Source organism: Salminus brasiliensis, chromosome 8 (assembly GCF_030463535.1).
Source record: "Salminus brasiliensis chromosome 8, fSalBra1.hap2, whole genome shotgun sequence".
Taxonomy (NCBI): domain Eukaryota; kingdom Metazoa; phylum Chordata; class Actinopteri; order Characiformes; family Bryconidae; genus Salminus; species Salminus brasiliensis.
The window spans coordinates 22,997,079-23,015,087 of record NC_132885.1 but is presented as its reverse complement, the minus strand read 5'-3'; the positions used below and the strand labels follow the sequence as shown (position 1 = coordinate 23,015,087).

The window sequence follows — 18,009 nt, the reverse complement described above, 5'->3', positions numbered from 1 at the left end:
ATATATATATATATATATATATATATATATATATATATATATATATAAGTTCAGGTGATGTATGTAAGATGCACTGAACACATCATAATTAAAAGCAAAGCATGGTCTTTGCATTTCACTTTGAGTGGACCTGGAGTGAAACCAATATGCATTGCATTGTAATGTATTTTAAACATTGTGTTGAATTTCATGTTGACATGCATGAGATTCTATCTATCAGCACAGGAATACAATCCAACTCATAGTGCAACACTACATTTCTCCTCGCTTCCATACACTTAAGTATAAATGGAGGTTGGTGGTAGGGATGGTAGAACATATTTGTCTGAGACGCAGTGATTATTTCAGGCTTGATAGAAGATATGCATGATATATAATTTGGCTTTTACTTTTTAAATTGTTTTTTTTTTTCACATTTATACAGTCCCGATCTCACAATATGGGCAAAAATATTCATAAAACAAGACACGAAAGACAAGAGTAGCTGTGATGCATGCGAAAGGAGGTGTTACTGACCATGCAGAGTGCTCAAACCTTTGCTAGTAAAGGTGTCAGTGGGGGTTCTTTAGAGCAAATTCATACATGATCCACTTTTGATTCCTGTGGCTGTTTTAGCTTTGATAGAAGACTTGCATTTGGCTGTTACAAATAAAAGTGGTTCATTCACATTTATAGTTCTGACTGTACAATCTGATTGATTGAGAGGCGTTCTAGTGTCTTAGACAAAAAGTGCACAACCACTGACATGTTGACAACAGCTGAAAAGGCTGAGCTGAACCAAAGTTATGTCCGGTCACACAAGACCAGGCTCCCATTTCTGTGAATGGGCTTTCCCCAGTAGCATGTCATCCCTCTTCCATTTAATAACTAATGATAATTTCCTCACAATGTCTCCTACTATATCCTATGTACTATGTCCTATATCCTATATCAGTTTTCAGAGAACAGCATTACTCTGGTAACTCACTCAGTCTGGAGATTGACATATTTGAAAGTTTTAAAGCTTTGCCCTCGTAGCCCATTAACCTCCATTGGGGGTCTCTAGGGGTTAGTAAAAATGACTAATACCTTCATCATCTAAATGATTCCCCGGTTTCACAGACAGTCTGCCATTACAGTAAAAAGGAATTACATTCAGATCAACAGAACTCCGAGTTTAAGCCGCATTAATGTCAGGACTGATATTCTCATGATCTGTGTTCTGCAGGAAAGGTACCCAAACCCTTCACACTGGCACAGCTCTGAAAATTGGATAAATTTAGGGAGGAAAAAGACCTGATCTTAGCTTGCTATCAGCACTTCAAAGGAAGATAGGAAATCTGAAGATTTGGCGCGAGTGCATCAGACAGTCAGAGAGGTAGATGGGAATTTGAGACCAATCTCTCCTGCTGTGACCCATAATTCCATTCTTCATGCTGTGACCCCAGGAGGGAATCTTTCTGCCTCTATTGGCATATTTCTAAAGCTCAGGCAGGACTTGTTCCTGATAGAATCTGCTCTGAAACAGTGGTGCGATGGAAGTTATGTGACTGAATTTAATGCCAGAACAAATCTATATTCATCAGGTCTTTGAGACTTTAATTCTTTTCTGCACTGTCTGCTGCTCTGTTACAAAATGATCAGATTAACTTCCACTGACGATTACATTCAAGCAGGTCTTTTAACACACAAACATTTCGCATTCGAGTCCATTTGCAAACTGTATTTAGTGTTCAAACGGCATGTTTGTATGTTTTGGTTACCAGCACAGCTCTCAGACATTCATATTTATCAGTATTGTTGTTAGAGTTGTCAAGAAGACAGCTACGCTCTCACTATGCCTTTTTTTTCCCCAATTTTTTCACGATGCTTTTATGTATTGTGAATTGAAAAGACCATGTAAAGCCAAAGCAAACTAAACCACCACCATCAATAAAGCCTTAGAAATGACAACTACTCTGAGAGCACTAGGCGAGGGCTTAGTCATGTGTGTTATCTTTGCTAGGGGTATCATTACCCACCACTTCTGAACTTTTGTCCTTGATAGATTCCTCCTGTTTGTGGAACCAGTTCGCCTGCTCCAAGAATAAGTGTATAGCCAAGCAGTGGCTGTGTGATGGCGAGGATGACTGCGGGGACGGCGTGGATGAGGGCGAGGATCTTTGTGGTGCGTATTGTCAGAGCTAGATAAATACTTTCAGTGCTGAACCACTGGAGAACTTTAAATTCCATTAAAATGAAGTGAACACATGGTTCGTTTGAAATATCCTGATGATACAAATTCAGAGATGTGGAACAGATTAATATGTGTTATTGGGGAATCTTATCTTAATTGGGCTGTAATGAAATATCATAGAGAAGCCCCAGTGGAGGACTATGGGAGATAACTTGCTCCAGAAGCCATTTTTTTTACAAATACAATCTCAAATAACTGGAGAAAATTCTGGACTATTAATTTAGCAATGCGGCATGCGCAGGCCTAGCAAATACATATTGTTGGATAATGTTTTTTGGTCTTGTTTTCTTAACCCACGATGACCCAAGGATGAATTTGCTGATTTAAAAATAAGAAATTTAAGGATGCTTTTGATAACAAAAATTTGTTTCATATTAATAATCCATGTAATAGCAATGTAACAACTGGTGATCTGTTTACCACAGCAGATGCATTACAGTAGTACAGCTTGTGTAGTTACATGTGTATCAACTTTAGTATTAACAAAAAAGTGCCTCTCATTAGCTTCAACGGGAAAAGCTGCAATTTATGGAAATACAGTTTCCCTAATTGTATTACATGCGTTAATCTACTGATACAGCTTTTGACATACACTTGTGTTATAACACACACCAAAGTAAATATGTGTATTACACAAGCTGAACAACTGCAATCCATTTTAACATTGAATGCATCTCTAGTAGTTACACTGTTGTTGAGTGTATCATTATTAGAGACATGTATAATAAAGTGGGACCATTAATTGCAGTAATGATGCCATTTGCTCTTCCTACTGTTATTATATGTAACTTTACATCTAAACCTTACATGTATTTAGTAGTTTAGCCTTTAAAACTTCATGTTTTAAAATTAGTCAGCAATTAAATAGAAAACTAAGTCAACTGGTTGAGTTATTGCAAGAAGAATGTAGGGATGGAACCTAACAAAATTAACTATAATAGATAAGCCTGCACAAAAACTTGCCTTTTCCTAAATTCTCTACCTCAAAACACCGGAACCAGCTCATGAAGGGCTTGATAATTACCTGATAAGCTGAATCAGTTTTCTGGGGTGTAGCTGAATATGTGCATGGCAGGGGGGTTGCAAGATTGGGCCTATTGATTATAATGGAAAAAAAAAATGGAGGCATTGTGTGAATAATGAAAGTGCCATTTAATGGTCAACATTAAGAATCATAGTTGTTGGGTTTTTTTGGCATCATTCATTACTACCTATGTTTGAAACAAAGGACAAATGAGACAAACATGCTGTTTGACAAACATGGTATTTGAATTTGGCATGTTGTCAAATTTGGATTTTGTGAAGCTGTGATCCTGTTTAGATCAGTGGTCTCCAGCCCTGCTCCTGAAGAGCTACCACCCCACAGGTTTTGGATCCAACCCCAATCCCCCAACCTGATCCAACTAATTACTACCTTCAGAAAACCTTGACTGGCTGAAGGTGCTTTTGGAGTTGAAACCTGCAAAAAGGCAGCTCTCCAGGAGGAGATTTGGAGACCACTGGTTTAGAGAGTGAACTGTTGTAGTTTTAGTGTCAGTAAAGGAGTGCTTCTACCTGTGGTTCCCTGCAGTTTAAATTCCAATTGATATAAGGATTGTTTAAGTCTCAAACTCTGCAATGCCTATGGATTTTGTTGCTGTCTGGCAAAGATCTTGTATCTCCATTTTTGCTGTTTTTCACTTAAATTACATTGAATCTGGCAGTTGTTCTTTACATTAAGTCAACACTTCATGATGAATGGATCAATAGAAATGCTCAAAAAGTACTTGGAATAAAACCGTGAATAAAACACTGACTACCATTAAAAGCTTGCTATTTTGGAGATATGATTTTTGTGTTTTGTGCATGGTGGTTGGTTATTACAGATACATTTACAATTTACATAAAATAAAGTAACTCATATTTCTATGTCTCATGTAATGACAAAATAAATTATCTTGCGTGTGTAAAGTTCACTTTCAATATCCTACTACACTGAAAAAAAGGTTGCAGTGTTTTAACCAAACCCTTCATATATTTGTTTTATATGTTTTGTACCCTTCTTCCCTTATTACTTTCTGTTTGTGTATTGGTAGGAATCCTGGGTTTGTGTTTGTGCTATTCTGAAAAAGAAAAAACAATAAAACCCAAATTCAATCATATTGGAAACCCAATTTAGAGTGCAGTTAAACCTCAGTTACACTGAAATGTGCCTTATTCATTTTTTAAATCATTTCAGGCCTTTAATGTGCAAGTGCAATCAATACTCATGTAAGGCTTCTTAGTGCATTCGAGTCAAACGAACAGATGGGAGTGTGGCTAGTGTGGCATTACTAACACCCTTTCTTTCTACTCAGGCTCTGTGACCTGTGGCCCAGGGCTGTTCAGTTGTCCAGGATCGTATGCCTGTGTGCCCAAACGCTGGCTGTGTGACGGGGAAAGAGACTGCCCTGATGGCAGCGATGAACTGGCAGCTGCTGGTTGTGGTAAAGACTTTCACTCATTGATTGTCAGTGAGACATTACTGGATCTCTGGCACAATGCTAAAGTTTTATTAGCTGCATTATTTTTTATGCTTTCTGTGTATGTGTAAAAAAGTACTATTTTAGCTCATTAAATTGTTTAGAAGTAGCTAAGGTCATTCAGAGTGGCCTTATGTGGCATGATCTGTTCTCGAGTCAGAATTGTTTAGTTCTGGTAAGAAAAAACAAAGAAAAAAGGAGTTTATTGCCTCTAAACGCTGCATCATAGGAAGATATTATACAAATATTATACAAAATGATGTCATTGCCTGATGCCTGATTGTTTCTACAAAAGTGATGAGTGGGTTCTGGCCTAAAATGTTTTTTAAACCATTTATGCATGCAGGGTGTTGCAAGACAAAATGTATTTTCCAAATTCATTACTATAGTTGCAAGAAGAAAGTAAGTAAACCATTTGGAATGACCTAGATTTCTGCATTGATTACTAATAAAATGCAATCTGATCATTATCTAAGTCATAATTACACCCAAACACAATCTAACTAAACTAATAACACAAACTTTTGTACTTTTTATGTCTTTTATTGAACACATTAAGTAAACATCCACAGTGCAGGCTAGAAAAAATAAATTAACCTCTGTATTAATGACTTCTCCAAGAGCTAATTGGCGAAAGATGTTTCAATTAAGGAGATGAGATTGGAAGTGTGAGTTTGGCCATTAAATAAAGGCACACAAAGCCTGGTTACTGACAAATCTGTCCTTCCCAAGAAAGATTGGTTAGTGTGAACCATGACTCGATACAAACAACTTTCAGCAAACCTTAGAAGATTTGTTGTAGAGATACATTAAGCTGGAAAAGGCCATAAGAGCAATGCTAAAGACCTGGTTTAGCAGGCCACAATTAAACAAACTGTCTGCAAATTGCGACTCTGCTTAGACGTGGACATCTTGTTTAGATCACGCCAAGACCACCTGCATGTTCCCCAGTACTTTTTAGCATGATGCACTACGCTGCTTTTGGGGGACAAAGAACTCCTAGAACACACCATTAAAAGAAAAACTTATCCCAAATGTGAAGCATAAGAGGATGCATCATAATTTTGAGCTACTTTTCTGCCACAGCGCCTGGATGCCTTGTGGTCTTTGAAGAAACAGTGAAATCATAGGTCTATCAAAACAAGTAAATCAACTGAAGAATGGTTGAAGACTTGTAATTACCAGGTCAGAGATCTGACCTTAAGCCTGTTGGGATGCTGTGGCTTGACCTGAATAGGGCTGTATACACAAGACATCCCAGAAATACAGATGACACATTTGCAGGGAGGAATGGCTACAAAATCTACAGGAAATGACAGGAAACTTTTCTAGCCTGCACTATGGATGTTTACTCAAAGTGGTCAATAACAGACATGAACTGTACATAAACTGGTTGTGTGTTATTAGTTTAATTAAATAATAATAAGTGTGTTTGACTGTAATTGTAACTTACAGGAGGAGTTTCACAACTGCACTTTTTAGTCCGGTTTAATCAAAGTCTGGTTCACCCCCGGTGAGACTTGTTTGGGCAGATGTGAATACAGTAATTGTACTCGGATGCGGACCAAAACAACCGCAACAAGACCCTTCAGTGGAGGTGATCTTGGTCTGGTCCCAAATAAACTCAGAAAAGAGTTTGATTGTTGTGAAAACATTATCTGACCTCAATCCGACCCAACTATCAGGTGTACTCCGCAAGTTTGGGCTAAACAGCTCATACAGTCAGGCATTAACCTGATATATTGCCCAGATAATTACTACAGCTATGAAGAAACGCCATCTCTGTCGTTGTTCCATGTTAAACCGCACAGTCTGGAACACAAGACCTTCTTCCTGTATTTACTCTCCTGCTCCTGCCCCAGACAGTTCTCACCAATAAGCAGAGAGAATATCTTCATGTGGTTTGTTGTGAAGTATTTTAGATTAGTGCAAACATCCCATAGGTGTTAAAATGTCCTAAGTCAGTAATCAGATCACATTTTCATAATAATCTCTAAAAATAATTTATAAAAATTCAGGTATTTCCAAAGGGGTTACTTACTTTTACTTGTGGCTGTACTTTACCATTATTAGCATGACTGGTGGTGGTCATTTTGGATAACGAATAATGAACAAATAATGTATATATTTGTGTTGCACACATTGTCATCTCTGGTTCCTGTCAGCACCACTCTTAAGAATTCAATAATTTTCTCTGCAATAAAACATTCATAATCAAACCACTCTATATGACTTTACCGATAATTAAATAGTGCAGAGTTATTGACAAATCAGTGGATTTGAATTCCCCTTCAAATAACAACTAATTTAGCTCTTGATTTTTCTCAGCACCTAATAACACGTGTGACGAGAATGCCTTCCGATGCCTCAACAAAGCCTGCATCCCCAAACGCTTTGTGTGTGACCACGACAATGACTGTGGGGATGGATCGGATGAGTCAGTTGAATGTGGTGAGCATTAGGTTCCTCTCTCTCTTCAGTAAACACTCTGTGTGCTTTTGTAAATGCCAGTGGACATAGAGAGGCTTTTCATTGCTTTCTGTGAAAGAGGAAATCGAACATAAGATGCAAGGTCATGACCGTCTGAGTTTGTTTTATTTAAATGATGACCAAATACTACACAAGTTTGGATTTATTTTAACATTAAAGCTTTTACTGGGGGAAAACGTGCATACGTAAATCAGCTCATTTAAAAGTGAAATTGTAGTTCTTGGCCCAGACTACAAAAATGTAAATACTGTAAAAGGCAGTTGCTAAGTACAGAACATGAAGAAGAAGAAGAAAAGTATTCTTTTTTATGCGTTCAATATATGAGTCTTTTATGCTGAAAAAATTGGGTCTGTACTGTTGAAGAGAGCACCGTCCTATGGGCATGGACGCAGGAATGGTCATTGCTGATAGCCAAGAAACTGCTTATTTAACAGTTATTTTTGTAGAGACACAAACGATATTTAAAGTTTTTGCTGTTGCAAGGTGTTGAACCATTTGGACTGCAATAGCTGAGGAACAAATATCTATCTGTCTATCTTGCTGTCTGTTTATCTATATATATATATATGTTATATATATATGTTTGTGGACACCCCTTCTAATGAATTCATTCAGCTACTTAAATTGCATCCATTGCTGACACAGATGTGCAAATGCACACACACAACTTGTCTAGAATAGGACGCTCATGAGCAGATAAACATGAACCTATTGGTGCCATGGCAAAAGCCAGGCGTGGGCTAGAGGGGTATAAAGCCCCCCGCATTGAGCTGTGAAACATTGGAACTGTGTTCTCTGGAATTACGGTGCTCCATCCAGTACTTGGGATAAGTCTGAAAGTGTGGTGGTGATTATCCATCACCCTGACCTCACTAACGCTCTAAATACGATGAAATCCTCACAGCAATGTTCCCTGGACAGAAGAGACAGTTACTCCAACAAAAGCAGGAGAACCTCTTTTAAACACCCTTTATTTCAAAAGATAAATGAGCTGGTGTCCCAATACTTGGGCTAAAGAGCTGGAACTAAAATGCAGCAGTATAGAACTGAGCTATTGATATAAATGCACCCTAACATCTTAAAGATTAGAGCACTTTCTTAGGATCACTGTACTAATACTAGGTAGAGCTTCCCATTGCTCGCACAGCCTTGGTTCATGCCATGGTTTCCACAAGATGTTGGAAACATTCCTTTGAGATTCTGCTCATGTTGACATGAGTGCATAACACAGTTCCTGCAGCACTTTCAGGCTCTAAATCTCCCAGTTAACCTCATTCCAAAGCTGTTCTATTGAATTTCGGTCCAGTGACTGGGAAGGCCGCTGAAGAACACTGTATTCATTGTCATGTTCATGTAACAAGTTTGGGGACATTTTTGCTTTGTGACATGATGCACTATCATGCTGAAGTAGCTGTAAGAAGATGGGTAAATTGTGACCCAGGCTGCATTTCGCATTACCCATTCTGAATCAACTCTAGAAACTGTTGTGATAAAATAGAAATATTAAGACCAGCCCAGCTGGCACCAACAATCATGCCACACTCAAAATCACTGCGATCACATTTCCCCACCATTCTGATGGTTGATGTGAACATTATGTGAAGCTACTGGCCTGTATCTGTATTGTTTTCATGGACTGCAATGCTGACACACGGCAGGCTGATTACATAACATTTCGTTCCATTGATTTATTTCATTCAGTTCTTTTGCATTGGTTTGGAGACAAATCTTTCTATCTAAATAAATCAAAACTTCATAAATAATTCATGACGGACCTTTGATTTGAGGAAACTGAATACTGATCTTCCTCTTTGTCCAGGCACTATTTGTAGCTCCAGATAGATCGGTGCGTGATTTATTTTTTCTGAAGCGTTCACACTGTGGACGGCCCTCTCTTCTGTTACAGCATACCGCTCTTGTGGTCCAGACGAGTTCCGCTGTGCCGATGGCCGCTGCCTGCTTAGTGCCCAGTGGGAGTGTGACGGTTACCCAGACTGCCCAGACCACTCGGACGAGCTCCCTCGAAACCTGAAATGCCTGGCTGCCGGTAAAGGGTCTGCAGAACGCTGCCTGAAATGTGTTTGACTGATGGACTCAAGGCTTGCAGAAACATCTGAGGGAATACAAATGGCAGAGGGAACACTGTGCATAAAAGCAAAGGGTCTGAAGTGAATAAGGCTGACCTGAGGGATAGCATGTTTTTGGCTGAGTGCACCCAGCATCTGTAAAAAGCCTTTGAGCCTGCTGGCACTTGCGAAAATGCTTGGAATAACATTTGGGTTTATGCTGTTTTTTTTTTCTTTCCTTTATGGCAACTTTGCTGCATCAAAGTAGTAAATAATATTCAGTCGAATTTATGTTTTGTCACAAAGTAATTGGTTTTCATAGAGGCCTGCTTTTTTCTCCTTCTTCCAGAGAGCCTGTGCAATGGCTCCTTTTTCATGTGCACCAACGGCCGCTGTATATCTGAGACAAGCCTGTGTGACCAGAAAGATGATTGTGGAGATCGCTCAGATGAGAAAAACTGCAATGTTAATGAGTGCCTAAATCGCCGTGTCAGTGGCTGTACACAGGACTGCCAGGACCTGCGGGTGGGATACAAGGTTGGTTGATTTTAATGGAGACTAGTTCATGTTGGCCCTTGTGTGAATTTATATAAAGGTGGTAGCGTGAACCACTGAACCAAGGCAACTTTTAGGGGTCTTAATGTAAACCCAAATATGTGTAATTAAATCATTAAATATTGTCCAGAAAACAACATGATATTCCCCCCACACACAATATAGAGAACACACTGGAGAGCAATACGTCATCTATGATTACTACAGTGGCTTGCAAAAGGTTTGGACATCACTGCTCAGAATTTCTGTTACTGTGAATAGTTAAGTGAGTTAAAGAGCTGAACTGATTTCCGAAAGACATAAAATAAAAGATGGAACATTTTTTGTGTTTTATAATTTTAAAATGAAAAAAAAAAAACAAACACTATGCAAAGTTCTCAAATCCTGTTCACTTGTTAGGACTACAGCTTGTTCCCATTGTCATTGTTAGGAAAAGGAAAGTGAAGGGAAGTTGACTTTTCAAACCTTGTCCCTACAATCAGCATTAATGCCCACAAAGCAGGAGAAGTCTATAAGAAGATAGCAATGCTTTTCTTCAGTTCGCAATTTATTTGAGAAGTTGCTCCTAACAGGAATGGTGGAGGTTAAGTTGAAGTAAATTTCAGAAAGAACTGCTCTTTAACTTCATGGCTTTTGGAAATCAGGTCATCTTTTACTGGCTTAATATATCACAGTAAAAAATATTATGACCAGGGGTGCCCAAACTTTGGCATGCCATTGTATCTTTAAACATTATAGCATAGTATTATTTGATGTTTAGTGAACTTAATTAATTAATTAAAGTTTGCTTGCTGCTTTATGTTAAATTATTGTTTTTATGAAAAAAGTGTGTGTTTTTACAGTGAGGTTCATTGACAAAAAGAAAATGACAAAATTGGCAAAGTGTGTGTTTTAATTGGGTGTTCAATTATATGCAAAAATACCTACTTGTTGTGAAGTAGTTTTGGCACCTTTCCTTTTTCCCTCTATTATTGCTAATTGATCACAGTACATAGTTTAACAATGACTTTTTACATGGTTGATTTGCATGTTAGATAACTGTGTTCCATAAATTAAAGATGTAATTAAAAAATGTGTCTGGATAGTCATTTTGACAAATATGTAATTAAAGCATAATTAAAGAATTTAGAAAAAGGATTTCCTAGAAATCACTGTACCTGATAAATCCTGGAGTTCCATAATTCCTGGAAGTCTGTGTACCTGAAAGAAAGTAGGGACTAGTTACCTGCTGAGAAAGGAAGAACATGGAGAAAACTTTGCAGTACGATTTGCAGTTTTACAAAACTTACTCATGCTTCTCTGCTGGTGTTTGACTGCGCATTACGTCATACTCTGAATTACTTTATCCATAATGAGCAGGCGGAAACACATTAGTCAGTCAATTGTCTGAAAGAAAGTCAAGAATAGCAACCAGGGTGACCAATCAGACCTCAGGAGTAGTCAGCTCCAACCTGTGCACCCAGCTGGCTTCACCTCTTGTCATGGTAACCTTTATGTAACCCCTTTATGTCAGTCCTGACATTTAAAGGCCAAAGTAAAATGAATTAGTAATATATTTAAGTTTGTGCTTCATTCACACCCACTGATTTTCTGCTCAACAACCCTCAAACCCTACACGAAAAGGATGCTCTAAGATTCTCCAAGACTCTCAGCAAACTCACTATTACAGCCTAGGCTTTATATAAACATAAGCCTAGGCTCGGCTGTCCGGTGCCATTAATGGTAAGCATGATCGTTCAGCCCTCACACTGTGATCGACAGCTCTGCTGAGTTTGTGAAGAGTGAAGGGCCTGTCTGGATCATACCCAAACCACAGACGTCTTATCCAAGTGACCTATGACCATCATCAGAGCTGTCAGCGCAGAGAGGCCAGCTATTGGTATAAGGCAAGGTCCTGTCCAATATCTTCTTTTCTGATTTGATAAAGAGTCCATTGGAACAGAACTCATTGTCCAGAGACCATTGCCATGCCAGAGAGCACACAGGTGAAGACCTTTATCTTCAGGCGGTGTGGTATAAATTGAGGGATCTGCACAAGACCCTGGGGCCATGAGCTCAGCACAGAGCAGGAAGAAAAGATGGCAAGCAGCTGCAGCGAATGTATCTACTGACTCAGCCAAAAAGAAAAGTTCAGGTGGATTTCTAACTTACAAAATATTTGATAGGGTTGGGACCAATTTCAAATTAAATGATTGTTAAACGTCTTTCTACCGGATCCTAAATGACAACAATGGACAGCAATTTGCCATGGACCTTATTGACCAACCATTCTTAGGAAGAAAGTTCTGACATTTACCAGTGTTTTCTTATTTTGCTCAATTTACGAGCACAATTTGTTGCAGCTGACTAGCTTAAAGGCAGCAAAAAACATTTCAATTATCTTCCATTATTTTTCATCTTATGTGCCTAGTGTAAGTGCTGGCCAGGATTCCGCCTGAAGAATGATGGGAAAAGCTGTGTTGACATTGATGAATGCTCCTCCAGTCTCCCCTGCAGTCAAACCTGCATCAACACTTACGGCTCTTACAAGTGCTTGTGTGTGGATGGTTATGAAGCCTCAAAACACGACCCCAATAGCTGCAGGTCTCTCTCAGGTAATCCCATCTCTTCCAAACCCCAAGGCTTAGCCCACTAAGGGCCCTAATGGAAGGTACGTTACTAGGTTCTGTCTAGCCATAGGCTTTTAGTTTATTTGTAAAGGAAATCACTTATGCCTGTTTTCCCTTGTGTGAAAACACACAGATTGAGGCGCAATGCACAATGGATTGTACATTGTTATTAAACTTGGTGGGAGATGCACTAGGTTTATTCCAGTGATTCTACTGAGTGTAGACTGTCAGGAAGAAACCAAGAAAAAAATGACATTTCAAGAATCTCTGTTTTTGACTGCCAGTGTATTTATTCATCAACAGGGTAAGACCATTTGCACTCACATTTGCCTTTGTTCATTTTTTTTCTTTGTTCAGCTGAAGAGCCCTTTCTTATACTTGCCGATCATCACGAAATTAGAAAACTAAGTGTCGATGGATCTAATTACACTCTACTTAAACAGGTGGGTGTCTCTCCCTTTTTTCTTCTCTGCTTCTCTTTGCGTGCACTGCTGCACTTGCTTCTCATAGTTCATCAGAATTGATGGTAATAAAACCAGCAGCCAGGCTTAGTCTGTGCAACAGAATGTGTTCCTATAAATTCCAGTGGTGATTCACGGAACAAGCCGCCGAATGGAACTGCTAGCACAGTGAAAGCTTAATAGAGTACCAATTAAGAGCTATAGTGACGTGGCGGCGATAACAACACACTGGCAGTCGCTGGCACTCTCCTTTGAAAAGACTAATTGAAGTCATTAAACGGCGCACTTTCTTGGTGGAGCTTCACATTAACAGTGAAGTGAAAACACAATGTCCATGGCTTGCCTCAGGAGCAGCTACATCACAATGGCTCGTATGCTAAATGCCATACATGTAAGTGTAATTGTCCTACTGTATCTAATCCTACTTGAGCTGAAACTTCTTTTTACTTCTTGTTGGTAGTTACTCTACTGTGCCCGTGCCCTCACCAAAAAATCCAAAAATTTAAATGAACTATTTTATTATGGATGGGAATCTGTAGGCAACTCATGGTTAGGTTTTAATTCAAGGTTCTGAGATGCAATTATAAAACCATAAAATCATTATGCATCTTGATTTTTTTATTTTTATAGCCTACAGTATGATTTTCCCTCACAAGCAGTGGTTTGTAAGTTGAATTTGAAAGTAGATTTCATGTCTGATCTGATATGTTCAAACAAAAAAATCCAAGCCACTACTGTATTGCCATACATAATATTTAGATCATATCTAATATATAGAGATTCGATGTATGCACACCTGCTGAATGTCTGCCTTACAACAAATTAATTTTATGTCAGTGCATGATGTGTTGTTAATGAATTGTAATGCCGCATGGACTATAGAGTGTACTGCCCGGCGACGTAAGAACAAATGAGTAATGTGAGAAATGAGAAATGTGCTAGAACAAATGAGACGGTCATTTTGACTGTTTTGATTTGTTTTAATGTCATAACGTTATCATTAGTGTGACATTGTTCTAAGATTAATATTAAAAAAAAAAGATTTTAAGCATTTGAAATGTTAGTGACAGTCATTTTGACAGTTTACAATAAAGGCCGCTCAGTTTCCAGCGTGTCTGTTGTTCCCTTGGCAACACAGCTGTATCTGGTTTCCCTTAAAAACTAAAAAAACACAAGGTCAGACAGGATGAAACACAAATGTAATCACAAAAGAGAAATATTTTTTTTATTTAAGATGTTTCTGAACCAGCATAATTGAATCGGTAAATTAATTAATTCATTTTCTATGCACCAGACTTTACTGTATATCTGCTAGGGAATAATGAACATATAAATATATGCACACTTATGAGTTTAAACATTTTATATTATGATTTTTTTTTTTCATTATTATATGACCAAGAATGAACTATAAGGTAAGATAAAATGCTGGGTGACTGAAAGTTCTTTCGGTACTTTGTGTATATTGTATATGCTGTTGTTTAATAGAAGCAAGAAGCCACTTTAAGTAATGTGTTACAGGGATTTTACAGCCAGGAGGTTTTAGGCTTTGTGAAGTACCGTACATCCTCTTGTGGCTTATTGCTTATATTAAATCATTTATTTGCATTGTGTTAAATAATCTAATATTTTAGTGATTACTTTGTGCTGTCCTAAATCATTTTTGTTGTGTCTACGTCTCCTCTAAATCATTAGCCCACTTTGAGCATGTTATCATTTTTCAATTACAGTGTCTATGGCTGGTGTCATGAGAGGCAGATACTAGAATTACCATCTAAATGATGATTCCCAGTGAAATGTGAATTTGCCCAATTCTGCAATCTGCACTCGTTGGATTATTTATTGCAGTGGAGATTCACGGCTGTGTCTATAAGGCTCTTGTTAAATTGTCCCCCTACGTCCATGGGTCTCATCAGCAGTCAGGCTCTTTAATCAATGTTTTGATTCAGTGAAAGTGTAATGAATATGTATGAGTGGATGGTTCAGCAGCTAACCTAGCTGACCTCATACCAGCCTATCATCAGCGATCAGTTATGATTAAATTAATGAAATCTTTAAAATAAAACGGGTCAGTTTAGAACCTGGCCAGAACAGTAATATAACATTTAGTTTGCTCTGATCGTATGTTTACTTATTTTTGAAACCTTTTGGAACCTTGTTGAAACACTACAGTTGGATATCCAAGGATGGGAACCCATTTGCAATATCCTGTGTTACTCTTAAAATGATCAGTGTGGCCTGTGCAAGTTCTCAGACCTTGATTAGCAAATCAGTCATGTCACCACTTATATTTAGGAATCCAATTTCAAGCTTAATGAAGTCTCTGACTTATCAAGCCTTATGCTAACACTTATCAAACATGGGCTCCTCTAGTTCACCACATGTAGGCAGCTGTCTTAACACAAAAGTATCTGAAAACTATCTAAAAAACAGAAGTTTTCTAATTCATGGACACAAGGCAAGTGAAGGTTATAGGGAGATACAGGAAGCATTTTCAGATTGCAATTTCTACACTGCAATCTGTTATTAATAAATTTCAGTTCAGGGGAACTGTGGAGGTCAAGATGAGGAGATCTGGAAGATCTCAAGTAAACCATCAGAAAAAAACAGCTTGTATTATGTAAAAAGAGGCAAATCAGAACAGAGAACAAACCAAATCTTTGTAAAAGAGTCATGGGAAGGAAACTTTACTTTCAACGTCAACTTCATCTCAAAACTAATCTTGTAATTGTGTAGCCTAAACAGTATTGGAGGTTTCACTGGAGGTACACACAACATTGTCTGATGTGTGAAGATGTCAAATGTTGGAAAAGTTAGCAATTTTCAATAGTACCAATCGTAAACATGTGTAAATGTGCTGCATCTTTCACTAGAGAATAGCAAAGCATCTGAGAATCTTTGTGTTCTAGCCTACACAGCGCCTGAGTACTAAAATACTCTCTCACTTCCCCTGCGTGTGTTTCATAAAACACTTAGCCCACGGTCGGTCTTTGTGCGAGTCCCAGCGGGCTCTCTGTGGCTTGTCTACGGGAGTGCCGATGATCTGATGAAGGTGTCACGTCTGGTTTCACTTGTCATCAATGCTGTCGCCTAATCTTCGCACCCGTGCTGAGGTGAGCAGAGGGGTGTTGGTGAATGGAGAGCTGCCTGGCCTGACTGACAGCGGACTGATGCTGACATGACAGTAACGGATGTACTTCAGCATCCTCTTGGAAGGCTTTCCAAACCCTGCTTCAGCACCAGGCCTTCTATACCAGGCACCACCTCCAGCATCCTCTTCGCGGCCCCCTGACCACAATCAATACAATGATTAGATATCAAAGAGAATGTATACACCCTGTGTTTCTCATCTGCATTCCTGCCAGCTTCAGTCTGAAAGACTGGGAGAAAGCCACATCTGAAGTGGCTAATTAAGCCCTCCAGCTAATTGAGTAGCAGAACAAAGCTGAATGTCTCAACATCTTTTCCGTGTGTCTGAGGAGCTGTGCTGCTTCATGCACATCCACGTCATCAAACAGCTAATGTGGCCTGTTGGTTACACGGCATGTGTCTTTGACAAATTGCTGCTGAAAAGTAAGGCAGCTAATCTCAAAGATAATTGGAGATGTTTGTAGGTTTCTTCTTCTCTATAACTAGTGACACATTTCTGATCACTTTTGAAGGGTCTCAACAACATCATCAGCTTAGATTTCGACTACAGGAAAGAGTTCATCTACTGGGTTGACTCCAGCAGGCCCAGCGGGCGAAGGATCAACAGGATTCGGTTAAATGGAAGTGATCTTAAGGTACAGTTCTTCACTTCTTTTCTCTTTAATCATTTTTTCATCAAAATGAGAATGACAGTTATTCCAGGCTTCAGGTTTTGTTGTAAAGTTGTTTTTTTTTTTCATTCTTTTTCTCTGTTTTAATTGTACAATTGTCTTCTGCATGCCTCAGAAAAGTGATTATAAATATTCTTTATAAGATTAAAAAACCCCAGGCTCATTATCTCACCACATTAGAAATGTAGAAGCACATTAGCTGAACACTTTTTTTATGCATGACTAGAATATCTGGTAATTAAGGCCTAAAAATAAATTGCCTAAAGAACTGGTGTACTATAATGTAATAAACTGCTGTTTATTGTTGTTGAGTCAGGAGAATAGGACATATAGGTCCGGAGTACAGCTGAGTGAAAGTTTCACTGTAGAACTGTCAATGTCTGTTTGTAGGAGATCTTAGTGAGAGCTCAGTGACTAGGAGCAGGATATAAAAACCATTTGGCTGGTTTTAGATGATCAGCAATATGATCATTGTCAGCTACTCTGTTAGAATCAGTTTAGACTTTCAGATGATGTCCTTTGTTGTGACTGCATGATAGTTAAAAGCCACATAGCTATAAAATAATAGTAAAATAATAATAATAATCAATGCTTAGTGCATCACAAGGGCCCTGTGGCTTGAGCTCACATGTACCCGTATGCAGTTCACCTGCTGGGCCACCCTTTACTTCATCTCATTAGTTTTGAGTGCAGGACCAAAAGCCTCATTTGACTTCATTACACCAGCCCGGCGCTGCCTTCTGATTTATCTCTCCCCCCTCAGCACGCCATCTCAAATTCATTACAATTTTTAGAGGGGAATGATTATCAGAACACTGAAAATGGGAATAATGCAAGCTGTGATAATGTGTTTAGTCTGAAAGGCTACTGCATCAGCATGCCAATAGCGAAGGGAGTTCTGCAGGCTTTCTCCTGTGCTTGAAAGTCTATGATGCACAACTGTATTCACTGTAACAGATGTGGTCGCATTAAACACGAATGAATGGATTTTTAAACATAATTAACCTTACCCCCCTTAATTGAACAGATAGTTATATAAAAAAAGACAAAATCAAATTACAGTGTGTAACAACATGTCCGAATGTCAGTGTTGACAAATCACATTCTTTCAGGGCTGTACATTTGAGTTGCACTGGTTGTCCAGTTTCACTGCAGGCTTACACCGTGGTTATTTCACTGTATGCATGTGGATTTAACTTTCATGCAGGGACAACGCTCTTGTTTTTACATTAATGCTAAATATTCCTAATAATCTAATGATTATAATCATTAAGATTAGATAAGTTTTAAC

At 38.6% G+C, this 18,009-nt stretch overlaps 1 protein-coding gene across 5 annotated transcripts in view; it reads left to right on the top strand.

Annotated features, from left to right (window-relative positions):
* lrp1bb (low density lipoprotein receptor-related protein 1Bb) overlaps positions 1-18,009 on the top strand; it is a 374,780-nt gene that overhangs the window by 297,363 nt on the left and 59,408 nt on the right. For all 5 annotated transcript variants that reach the window (XR_011980029.1, XM_072686149.1, XM_072686147.1 and 2 more), the window contains 8 exons: positions 2,027-2,146; positions 4,552-4,680; positions 7,045-7,167; positions 9,113-9,253; positions 9,622-9,809; positions 12,238-12,421; positions 12,794-12,879; positions 16,560-16,682. Coding sequence is in view for 4 of the 5 variants with exons in the window: in XM_072686149.1 (XP_072542250.1) it covers positions 2,027-2,146; positions 4,552-4,680; positions 7,045-7,167; positions 9,113-9,253; positions 9,622-9,809; positions 12,238-12,421; positions 12,794-12,879; positions 16,560-16,682 (1,094 nt within the window). In the remaining variant the exon portion in view is untranslated. The remainder of the gene's footprint in view (positions 1-2,026; positions 2,147-4,551; positions 4,681-7,044; positions 7,168-9,112; positions 9,254-9,621; positions 9,810-12,237; positions 12,422-12,793; positions 12,880-16,559; positions 16,683-18,009) is intronic.